The sequence below is a fragment of the Bos javanicus genome, chromosome 10, assembly GCF_032452875.1.
Source record: "Bos javanicus breed banteng chromosome 10, ARS-OSU_banteng_1.0, whole genome shotgun sequence".
Classification (NCBI taxonomy): Eukaryota; Metazoa; Chordata; class Mammalia; order Artiodactyla; family Bovidae; genus Bos; species Bos javanicus.
In genome coordinates this window covers 90589314-90601971 of record NC_083877.1, presented here as the reverse complement: position 1 = coordinate 90601971, position 12658 = coordinate 90589314, and the positions used below count along the sequence as shown (strand labels likewise).

General features: G+C 41.7%; 1 protein-coding gene across 5 annotated transcripts in view; it reads right to left on the bottom strand.

Annotated features, from left to right (window-relative positions):
* NRXN3 (neurexin 3) overlaps positions 1–12658 on the bottom strand; it is a 609682-nt gene that overhangs the window by 162746 nt on the left and 434278 nt on the right. For all 5 annotated transcript variants that reach the window (XM_061429595.1, XM_061429596.1, XM_061429593.1 and 2 more), the window contains one exon: positions 10747–11054. In XM_061429595.1, the coding sequence (XP_061285579.1) occupies positions 10747–11054 (308 nt within the window). The remainder of the gene's footprint in view (positions 1–10746; positions 11055–12658) is intronic.

Here is a 12658-nt window from a genome sequence, read left to right as displayed (position 1 = left end):
TAATTTGAATTCGATTAAAGATATCCTATGCATTTCTCTCAACCTGAGCCATCCAGTCCAGGAAATGGACAGATTGTTCTCACAGCAAAATGATTGCAGAGGATTTTTGCTTGCTCTCTGCTTTCTTCTCCTCAACTTTTCCTCCCCTCCACCCTCTAATTCATTTGTCCATCCATTTACTGTCACCGGATGCGCAAGGTGCCACGTTAGCTATTGTTAGGAAAGTGAAGATACTGGAGACAATGTGAATCTACCCTTATATTTGTTAGCTGAGGAGAGGGTGGAGCCCTAAGGAAGCTAACTGCCCTGTGATAGGCCAAATGGCTAATTAAAGAATAACACCCAAAAGTTGGATGCCAAAGAGACCTGGATTAGAATCCCATTTAAAATAACAACAACAAGGATCTGCTGAGTTGCACCAGCTGACGCTGTAGACTTGTGTTATTGTAACCTATCCATGAAGTCGATGTTATCATCTCCATATGTCAGTGGTAAAACTAAGTTTCAAGAAGCAACCTAGCCAAATTCCAAAGCTGATACATGAAAACCCACCTTGAGTCATGGCTTTAACCATTTTATCTACAAATGAAGTCTCCTGATTCTTGTTTCCGAGCTCTCTTTCCTTCATATCAGCCTGCTTTCTCACAGCTGTCTCTGTCGACCTTGAACATCAATAACATTGCCCCCTGATCTGCTTCTTTCCTCTTGAAGATAAGCATTCATTCACTTAGTGCAGTTTCCTTTCTTTCAACAAACATTGATTGAGCCCCACTTTGTGTCTGGCACCGTGCCAGGGCATGAATGTTGAGTCAGGAGCTACATAGAGATTATTCCTTCTCTTGATCTAGTGACTTCTCATAGTATCTTCCAGAATCTTCTTTTCAAAGGATCACAAACTATGGAGCCACATAAATCATAGAGTCAAGACCAGGAATAAAGAGTTTCATAGAAATGGCAACCCTCTCCAGTATTCTTGCCTAGAGAATCCCACGGACAGAGGAGCCTGGCGGGGTTGTAAAGAGTCAGACACGACTGAGCAACTAACACTTTCACTTTCATAACATACTTAGCTGTTTGCTGTTGTTGTTAATTGCTCAGTTGAGTCCGACTCTTTGCAACCCCATGGACGGTAGTCTGCCATACTCTTCTGGCCATGGGATTTCTCAGGCAAGAATACCGGAGTGGGCAGCCATTCCCCTCTCCAGGGGATCTTCCCAACCCAGGGCTCAAACTCAGGTCTCCTGCACTGCAGGCAGATGCTTTCCTGCCTGAATCATCAACTTAGTTATTAGAGAAAAACAAAAAAAGTAACTTAAAGTGGGTAGAAGACTCCTACCCACATATGTACAACCAGGTAAATTAGCCATTGGTTAATTTTCTATCCATACCAATAGAACAGAGTAGAAGCAGCAGTCCATTAATACAGATTTTATTTGCTGATATATACAAAGGTAGGTTTTAGGAGAATTAAGAATTAAATAATTTGGGAAAGGAATATGGCAAACCAATTGGACAGGGAAAGTGGGTGCGATTACATTTTCAAAATTGCTTTGAAAACTGTAAGTGCTAGAAACCGCCTTTGCTATTAGGATGGCAAATAATTTCTAAGGAAAGGGAATTTAAGACCAGAAATCAACAAGAACAACCTCTCATACCAGATACAAGGAGACATCTCTGGACTCTTTTCTTAAGATTTCTTGATGGGCAAAAAATCTACACGTTAAATAGAGATAAGATCAGACTCAGCAACTGTACAAGGCAAGGAGTCCAGAGCAGCAAAACCACTGCTGAGGGCATTCCCTCTTGGTCCAGTAGTTAGGACTTCGTGCTTTCACCACAGAGGGCACCGGTTCCATCCCACAAACAAACAAACAAACCAGAGCTGAGTACCATTCCTACTGGTGAGCCTCATCAGAGAGCCAGAGCATGGGCCTCTTGAGGCGGCGGAGGCGGGGACAGCGCTTGGAAGTGGGATTCAGTCGTGAGCATCATAAGACCTGTGTACTCCCTGAAAAGGTGCTAGTGGATTGCTGTCCATCCATTTGCCTCCAGCAATACTGACCGAGGCCTTACTCTGTGCCCTGATAGCACCTGAAACGAGTATCTTGCCATCCTAGAACACACATTTCACCAAACAGAGATGACAAGCAAACGTGTGATATCATGTCAGGTAGAGATGACTGCTCTGAGAGGCCACGAAGCAGAAGGCAGCAGGGAGTGGAGCGCTATTTCACAGGGGATGGTCAAGGAGGGCCGCTGCAGAAGGTGCCATATGGGCAGAAGTCTGCACACAGTAAGGCAGTGAGGCATTCAATCACTGGGAAGAGCTGCACCAGGCAGAAGCAACTGCAAGGGGAACGCCGTGGGCGTGCTTGGTACATTTGAGCAGGGCTTGGTACATTCAAGCAAGACTGCCCCAGGCAGAAGAAACAGCAAGGGAAAAGCCACAGGCATGCTTGGTACATTCGAGCAGGGCTGGGACTAAGGAGGAGGCACTCACCTATTGTGTAACGTTTAAAGGAATGGCCTCAAATTCAATCATCAGAGATAAAGAATACTTTATTGCAATGTTTTGAAGTCAGCATCAATGCAAAAAAAAATTCTTGATCAGCAAAAAATCAACATGTTAAACAGAGACAAGATCAGACTCTGCAACTGCACGGCCCTCGCTTGTCTCTCCCTTCTCCTGGATCTAAGTTCAAGGAAGATCAAGAAGACCTGTGTGCCTGGAGCAAGATGGTAGAAAACACCATCAGAGAGACAGAGAGAGAGAGACCAGGGAAGAGATCCATACTGCATATGCTAAAGATACAGGCTTTATACTTGGCCAAGAAGTCTGTTAGGTGATTGGACAATCACTAAGAGTTTTAGAAACATTTGGGGGACTTCCCTGGTGGTCCAGTGGCTAATACTCCATGCTCCTAATGGAGGGGTCAGGGTTAGATCCTTGGTGGAGGAACTAGGTATCACATGCAGCAACTAAGAGTTCACATGCCTTAACTTAGAGTTCACATGCCTCAACTAAAGATCCCACATTGTGCAACTACAAAAAGAAAAGAGAAACATTTGAAGACCCCCAGAGTGAGTAGCCAAGAGCTACACCTCCCTCTCAGCTATTCAGATGGCTAAAAGTAAGATCCAGTGCTTTATTCACAGTTCTGGTCAGTGATTCTACCCTATAAATATTACATGCTAATTAGAAGGGCATCTCTACAACTTATCTGAGCATCTTGCAGAGTTCCTGCCTGTACATGATGAGGACCTTCTCAGAGATCCTTTCAGGGACTTTTTCAGCCTTGGGAAGTACTGATCTATTTGTACTGCTGACACCTAAGTCTTTAAGAGAACCCATCAAGTTCCTTTTTTTTTCCCCATTAGAACCATGCAATTCCAGAGAGAAAATGTCACTGGAGGGTTCTACTAGGTAATGAGTAAATTAGAGTCCATTTCCTTCCCCCTCCTCCCCATTTGTTCTCCAAGAGGGGAAAAGAAAGTACCTGCATGAGGGTAAAGAGGAAACAGAAGGTATTTCTTGGCTGGCAGCTGAAGTCTAATTAGACAGACAAATCTTCATTGCCTCCCCCAGTTATGAGGCTTGGCAGGAAAGGAATGAGCCCTGGAGCCCTACCTTATGCAAGGCCGTTAATCAATATTAGTTGAGCCCTGATCCTAAAATAAACTTCCCCTGGAGGCTCTGTTGTCTTATGGCTAAAGCGAGGGATGGAAATCTGTGTGGACTCCTTGTCTCACTTCCATCAAGCTGATGGAAGCAGGGAAAAGGTAGAGGGGCCCAGAGGGGTAATTTGGGGGGGTAAGTATAACATAATTTACCTCCTATTAGAGCATGGTATTTGGAATAAGGTAGATGAATCTTGTATTCCAATCCAAGACAGTCTGATTATTCAAAGAACCTTCAGAAACCTGTTCCAGCCAGAATCTCAAAACCCTACGGATAACAACATACTGAAAATGAATGTGTCATTTATTTGTGGAACCATATGAAGTTGCTGATATTCAACCACTTTGCTCCTACAAAACTGGCAGCTTCACACACTTCGTCCTAACAAAAAGCTTTGTATGTAATAACCACTCAACTAACTCCCATTCCATAAATTCCTTCTAATTGATGAGTTCAGGGATATGATTCAATCTGGAACCCTCAAAGGAAATTCTGGGTAATAATGGGTTTGTGTGGGTGTAGACAAAATTGTTTTTGTGCTTATCCAACCATACAAGGAGGCTAAGCTCTATGAGGATCTGTGAGTCCTCGGAGAGTCTCTTGGGTTGAAGTGGTTTTCTGAATGTCTAGCATTTAGTGAAAACTTATGGAATAGGGCATGGCCTAAGTTCTTTCCACATCTGGCTGTATGTATTACTCACAACAAGCCTATGGTATAGATGCTGTCGAGCCCATTTTATAGATAATTCAGTTCAGTTCAGTTCAGTCGCTCAGTCATGTCTGATTCTTTGCGACCCCATGAACAGCAGCACGCCAGGCCTCCCTGTCCATCACCAACTCCCGGAGTCCACCCAAACTCATGTCCATTGAGTCGGTGATGCCATCCAACCATCCCATCCTCTGTCGTCCCCTTCTCCTCCTGCCCTCAGTCTTTCCCAGCATCAGGGTCTTTTCCAATGAGTCAACTCTTTGCATCAGGTGATTATAGATAATAGAACGGAAGTTTAGACAGGCTAATCAACTCACCCACAGATACATAGCTAAAAAACTGGAAGAGTGCAGGGTCCAACTAGAAATTCTGACTCTAATTGCTCTCTCTTCCCTTCAGCACACGGGGACTCCATCAGGAACAAGCAGTGAGAAGGATCAACTGGTTTTTTTTTTTTTTTTTTTGGTTTTTTTGGCAGGTTAGCCTGCTGGTTTTTGGTCTGTTTTAACTTCTAATTTTATATTGGAGTATAGCCAATTAACAATATTGTAATAGTTTTAGGTGAACAGCAAAGTGACTCAGCCATACACATCCATGTAAAGGATCAACTTTTTAGTCACAAGTTTTGCTTTGTTTTGTTTCTCCATAAGTAATATCAAGGCTGAAGGGTGCTTCTGACTGTCCCCAGTGTAAAAGCAGACCATGGGGAGGACTTTCCATGAAGGTATTGTTACAAAACCTGAAAAACCGTGGCTTCTTTCTGCAATTTTTGAAAGTGGTCCATGTATTTCCCACCAAACTTGTGAGTTAGGGATAAGAATGAAATCTCATAAAGCTTTTATATCTTTCATTTCTATTGTTTATTGGGAATAGTTCCAGTCCAGCCTGAGTGTTGTGATTTTCTGGTAATTTTCTGGTGTCGGGCAGCCCTGGCCAATGCCAAGGTGACTTTACCAATGCCCAATTCAGAAAAAGTGGGTCATGATCAGTCTCCTGCTAAAAGCTTATAAACGATTCCAAATGGTGATTTGCACGGAACACATTGAGTTCTTTCCTGACTAATAACTTGGTCTAGAGCACTAAGGGAAGAGAATACACCTTATTCTTGGAACTATTTTCCTCATGGCCCTTTCCTCTCTTGCAGGAACGTTTTGGTCCTGGTGGCTGACAGTGATCCCTAAAAGATTTTTATTTCTCACTTTTACCTTCTGCCCTGATTGAAGATTCAGGAATGTGAATGTAGCCTGAACTGAACTTTTCCATTTTAGAAACTTTTCCATTTTAGTGACTATCACAATAGTCACTCCCCAGCACTGGGGTCAGATGTCAGGTAATGGACATGCCTGCATGATCTCGGTAGTGAAACCCACAGGGAACCCGATCCAGTTCTCCCCTCTAGGACCTCTTCTGTTTGAGGGAGTTTTAGGCCAAGACACTCAGAATCTGAGTCTCTGATCTCCCACCAATCCTCCTCTATACACTCTCTGTTCTAGTTGAACTTGGCTATCTCTCTAGGAATCATCATCTCTGACTTTGTCAATTTAGCTTTGTACATTCAACCAACCTGAGATTTGTTCCTTTCTCCATGTATCCAAGACTTGGAAAACTCTCTCCACGAGACCTAAGCCTCCATGAAAGGAGTCCTAGAGACACGGAGAGGGACATGTTCACAACTGAGTCCAGTTCATCCACTGAGGCTCCAGGTGCACGTGTGAAGCCAGAGCCTCCAGTCCAGAGTAGCCACTGAGTGACCTCAGCCAGTTCGATGTAAGGCAGAAGAATTGCTTTGCTATTTTCACAGTTGTTCAGTCACTAAGTCATGTCTGACTCTTTGCAACCTCATGGAGAGCTCACTAATCTCCTCTGTCCTTCACTGTCTCCTGGAGTTTGCTCAAATTCATGTCTATTGAGTCGGTGATGCTATCTAAACATCTCATCCTCTGCCTCGCCCTTCTCCTTTGGCTTTCAGTGTTCTGAGCCCTGCCCAAATTTCTGACCCATAAAACTATGAGATCTAATGACATCATTGTTTCAAGCTACTAAATGATGACAGGTTGTCTCCACAGCTAGGTAACCACAACACATGTGACCTCCCCAGGGTCACTTAGCTAATATGAAGAGGATACTAGATTCCACACTCAGGCAATCTGATTTCAAGTACATACATTTCATCAGTCTTATGGACGGAGGAGCCTGGTAGGCTGCAGTCCATGGGGTTGCTAAGAGTCAGACACAACAGAGCGACTTCATTTTCACTTTTCACTTTCATGCATTGGAGAAGGAAATGGCAACCCACTCCAGTGTTCTTGCCTGGAGAATCCCAGGGACGGGGGAGCCTGATGGGCTGCCGTCTATGGGGTCGCATAGAGTCGGACACGACTGAAGCGACTTAGCAGCAGCAGCAGCAGCAGCATAGTTTTACCACTGGGGGTGGGGGGTAAATTAAATTGTCCAAAGCCCAGTGATCATCTTAGAGGGAAAATCTTCCATAAGCCATGCCACTTCTGATTGTTAAATGATAAAGTACATTATAAAGCCTATCTTGTTTTCAGATTTATTCAACAAATGTTTATTGAGCACCTACTAAGTGCCAGATCTTTATTTGAGAATTATCACCCATCCATTTGCTTTCTCAATGTATCCACCTCTTCTCTCAATCTTAACTTTCTTTTTCAATCAGGGGAGTAACCAGAGACATCCTTCTTAATGTAGGGTAAAGACTTAATGCTTGGCACCACAGCTGTGAGTAATTGCACATAGTCCATGTAATTCACAAGTATTTTGTAACACACTAGTGCATTAGAAAGATCAAAATGCTAATTATTTCCAGGAGGCTGGAGCATTAGAGGGCCATCAGTTCAGAAACTCTTTGTTCACCTTCACACATGGCTAAGAGCATCACTAAAAGCACTTTGCAGTTTTCCTTTGATCTGAAATCAACATTATCCAAGGTCTATTAGAAATGAACTGTTCAAATGATTTTTTTTAACCTTACGCTTAAAGAAATAACTGGTGGGTTTTTTAATAACCGGATATTTATACTTGTGAATGTACATGCTTATTTTGTTTCTCCTGGAAGAGTCAAATTTTAGGGCAACTCTACTCTAGCAATATTATCAAAGCCACGGAGGACAGAACAGAGTCACTTGGAAATGGCTCTAAGATTTCACACATAGGTGAAAACGTGGATGATCAATCTATAGACATGAAATCCAGTCTTCCTCACCTCTTTTTTTTTCCTGCAGATTTCTGAGAGATCAAATTTTGTAAATCAAACTAATTTCTTTTTAATTGGAGGATGACTGCTTTACAATATTGTGTTGGTTTCTGCTATACATCAACCTCCATCCCACCTCCCACACCATCTCACCCCTCTAGATTGTCAGGGAGCATTGGATTTGAGGTCCCTACATCATACAGCAAATCCCCCCGACTGTCTATTTTACATTTGGTAATGTATGTTTCAATGCTACTCAGAGGTCAAATCTTTATGAATCCATTTCATCCAGGAAAATCAGCTGGCTCACACAGGGCACATTAGAACTTCAGAGAGTGACTTTCTTCACCCAAAGTCTTTACAGTCTGGAAACTGTCTAAAACCCTGGATAGAATCTAAGGGTTGTTGGGTCCACATGCCTAACACAAGCTTGATGTAATCTACAGAATGTACTTAAGGAGCAGACTTGGAGACAGGCAGGCTATTGAGTTTTATGTGTGCAGGTGTTCACTGTTGATAACCTTTTTTTTTTAATTCACTAAACATTTTATTTTGTTTTGGAGTATAGCTGATTAACAATGTTGTGATGGTTTCAGGTGGACAGCAAAGAGACTCAGCCATACATATACATGGATCCATTCTCCCACAAAGTCCTTCCTATTCAGGATTCCACATAACACTGAGCAGAATTCCATGTGCTATACAGTAGGTCCTTGTTGGTTATCCATTTTAAATGGATAGCAGTGTCTACCTGTCCATCCTAAGTTTTTTCCAGAGTCCAAGGCAAAGTTCTTATGACTGGTTGGCCGAACAAAAAGTGCAAAACCCTTGGCATAGTTACTTCCTTTAGCTAATCTTTACAAAGAATATGGGGCTTTTAAATCTCTCGTTCCAATCTATTCCAATTCTGCTCATCTGTTGGCTTTTCTCCAATAGCACTTTATGGTTTTATACACTCTTAAGAACAACAAGCATCAACAGGTTTATAACTCATTTTTATAGCCTTGTCTTTAGAAGCAAAAGGAAAGCCATGCAGATGTGATCCAATTATTACTGGACTAAAGGAACAGAGACACATCAGAAAGAAGCTGTCAGAGATGACCAGCTGTCCACAGCTGCTGTTCTCTAAAGTAACAATAGGTCCAATGATGTCTAGAGTCAGAACTGCTTACAAGACTTTTGTACCTTCTAGCCTAAGCTTTCTTAGTTTGTACAAATACTTAATCTACTCCCATTTATGTATTTGCCCCTGGAGGGAAAGCCCAAAACTGATCATTATTATGGCTTGGTCCCTGAATCCCCATGTAACATTAAATCCTTCTGAGGTCAGTAAAAACATGGCCTCGAAAAAGACTACAGGACCATCCATCCCTGCGAAGAAAAAGCCATTTGCTCCTCTGCTTCCCACAGAGTTAGTGGAATGCATTCTGACAGAAGCAGAACCAGACCTGTGCAGACAGAACTATCCTTTCACCAACAATAAGCAGATCTGCTCTAGAGCTATAGAGAGTCATAATAGAAATATATATTGCCTTTTATCTTCTTTTCAGTGAGTAGAGTGAAGTGTCAGGAGTTATTGCTTTAATATCAGTGGAGAAGAAGCTATTTTTTTTGAGCATGTACATAGGTCTGAATGTAACAACATGTGCAACTCTAAGACTGTGAAATAACAGGCTTCTCAGTAGCCTTTCTAAAACACGTAACATTGTACTGATAGCATCATCTGTGAGTCAGCTTCCGACTGTTCCTGTGGAATCATGTAAGGAGGTGTCTGGCTGTGTCTACTCAAAAACAAGGGAAAAGGAAGACAATTCTACCACTACCTAACTCACATAAAATTAATTCAGAAGAACGAGAACACATCAGAGATTTAATTGATTATTGACTTTAGGTTTACCAGTGCCCAGTGAAATCAATGGAAAGGTGATGTCAAAGACTTCATTGAATCCCTGGATAATGTCTTAAACCAAGAAAGGACAAGTACTGATCTACTGAATCTCTTACAGACACTAACCAGGCTAAGGGTCAATTCCCCATGAGCAATGCTGCTGCTGCTGCTAAGTCGCTTCAGTCGTGTCTGACTCTGTGTGACCCCATAGACGGAAGCCCACCAGGCTCCCCCGTCCCTCGGATTCTCCAGGCAAGAATACTGGAGTGGGTTGCCATTTCCTTCTTCAGTGCGTGAAAATGAAAAGTGAAAGGGAAGTCGCTCAGTCTTGTCTGACTCTTAGTGACCCCATGGACTGCAGCCTACCAGACTCTGCCATCCATGGGATTTTCCAGGCAAGAGTACTGGAGTGGGGTGCAATCACCTTCTCCGCCATGAGCAATTGGAATGTATTATTTTTTTGCCAGAGCATTTAAGGCTAATAATTCAACTTTATACCCTCTAATATCTAGATTTATGAGAAGCCAAAGTGATCAGCAAAGCATTAAGCTTTAGCTTGGCTACAATTACTTTTAAGTGACAAAACCAAAACATTAACAAAAACTAAGGACTCCCTACATAGTTAAACTCAGACCTTCAAATTTGCTAATATAATTAGGATTTTGGTCAATACAATGTAAAAGAAACAAAGTAGACCAAAAATAACAAGTGATTAATCAACACTTATAAAATACAAGTATTGCATTTTATAAAGATTGATGGAAACTTCAGCTTCATCTACCCTTGACTTAATGCTACTCCATGGCCTCAGAAATGAACAATTCATGTCCCAATAGTAAGCCATCAGGAGGATGCAAATAGAATTTAACTAGAATATAGTCTTTCCTGTGATAATAAATGTTCCTTTCCTCCTTATCTTTGTCTGCTGTTGAAAAGAAAGGTAATAAAATGAGAGGAGAGAGTATGTCACAGTGAAAATGTTCTCCATCTCTCACCTTGAATAACAGCTTTACCATTTCAGTGATGGATATAATAAGAATAATAACCCATGCGTGCACACCAGACATTCATAATTTCTTTATCAATTGCTTTGTCTTTCTCTACTCCTGGGTGTTACTACTATGAGCACCTGTAAGTGTCCTTCCTACAAACATAGTAATTCAGACACTTCAGCTACAAAGCACCCCTGACCATGATAGCAATGTCTCAAAGACAAAGATGCAGAGTCAAGGAAATGTTGGAAAGAGGCTTACCTGAATGCTGGCGGTAGAGCGATTCTTGCGGGTCGTAGTCGTAGCCATTGTAGTGGTGGTCTCCATGACAGTGGTAGACATTTCTGGTGGCATGGAGGTCGTCTGTGTTGTTCCCAAGATTGATGGGACTTCTCCCACCAGCCGGACACTTCCATTGATTTTAATATTGGGGTTGTTCTCAGCCGCCATGTTCAGTACTTTCAAACCATCATAATAGAGCCCAGAAAGCTGGCCTTGGAAGAGGCGTCCTTTGTCCTTTCCGCCAATAGCTATTTGCGCCTGGGTGTTGAAGATGGTTAACTGCCGGCCTAGTGGGTTGGGTGGAGGAAACATCATTATTCCCATACATTTTTCTCTGTTTGCCTTACCTGGTCTGAATGGACCAGACATCAAAACAGGCTTCCTTGAGCAACTGAAGGGGAGAAAATTGGATAGCAAAAATTCAGTATAGGTATTGGCAAGTAACAAAAATTCAATCTCGACATTGGCAAATAACATTTCCCTATGTTTATCTCTTCCACTGTCTAGCTGAATATCCTAGACAACCTGAATAATTGAATGTCTACTTCTTTATTGTGAAGCAGGAGAAATCTTGCTTCAATGACGAGTGGTATTGCAGTCTTCCAGGGTATACAGTTGTGGATGACAGAAAAAGAAAACAACCCAAATCAGGTAATTATAATAATAAATCATAAATACCTATTGTACTGACTTTTTTAACCTACAAAGTAACATATGTAACATAATGAAAATGATGAAGAATATATAGGGCAAATAAAAACTCAGTGGGGTAACTCAGAACACTGAATTAAAAAACTAGGTCTGATAATTAAATTAACTGAAATTAAATTAGATTTTAATTAAGAGACCTGGAGCTATTGTGTACTTATAAAAATAAACACCTCTAGGAAATAAAAGATTTCCTAGAAATTTTGCTAATGTATAATATTCTATCTGTACTTGCTATTTCATAAACTTCATGACAGATTATTTTCTGTCTTTATTCATTTGGGGAAGGGGAGAGACCATGGTCACACACACATTAAATCTCTCTCAAAGGTATGGAAAATAAGTAGGCATTGATCATGTCAGCGATAAAGGGGGAAAGAAAAATGACATCATTCAAAATCAACGAATTTTAAAAGGAGGGATGCTGCTAAGTCACTTCAGTCATGTCCGACTCTGTGCGACCCCACAGACAGCAGCCCACCAGGCTCTGCCGTCCCTGGGATTCTCCAGGCAAGAACACTGGAGTGGGTTGCCATTTCCTTCTCCAATGCATGAAAGTGAAAAGTGAAAATGAAGTCGCTCAATCGTGTCTGACCCTCAGCGACCCCATGGACTGCAGCCTTCCAGGCTCCTCCATCCATGGGATTTTCCAGGCAAAAGTACTGGAGTGGGGTGCCATTGCCTTCTCCAAAGGAGGGATAGGTGTTAATAAAAAAGGCAACACATAAAACACCTTAAATGATATACGGGCATGCTAACGGACTGAAGACACAGTAGCTCACCTTATTGCTAGTTCCTATTTGGGGGACCATTTATGCTCTGTGCACAGAAAACTATCAGAATGAAATCATGGCAGAACAGAGAACAGTATAAGTCAACTATGCCCCAACTATCCCTATTTTAAAAAGCTTTTCTTAAGCTTGAGATCTTTCACAGAAAGATCTAGCTTTTGAAGGACAAAGCCTTCTATTCTATTGTTTCTCCAGATTATTTGTCTGATTTTCCATATGGAGAAAGAGGGAAAAACTTTTTTTTAAATGGAATTAAGTTTATCCTTTTTGAATTTTTCCTCCATTTTAGTTAGTGATCTAACAATGCTCCAGTCATCCTTAATCTTGCTGGAATTATTTTAGCTATTAATGACTGAAAACAATGTTCTATTATACTCAACTGTTTAATTGAA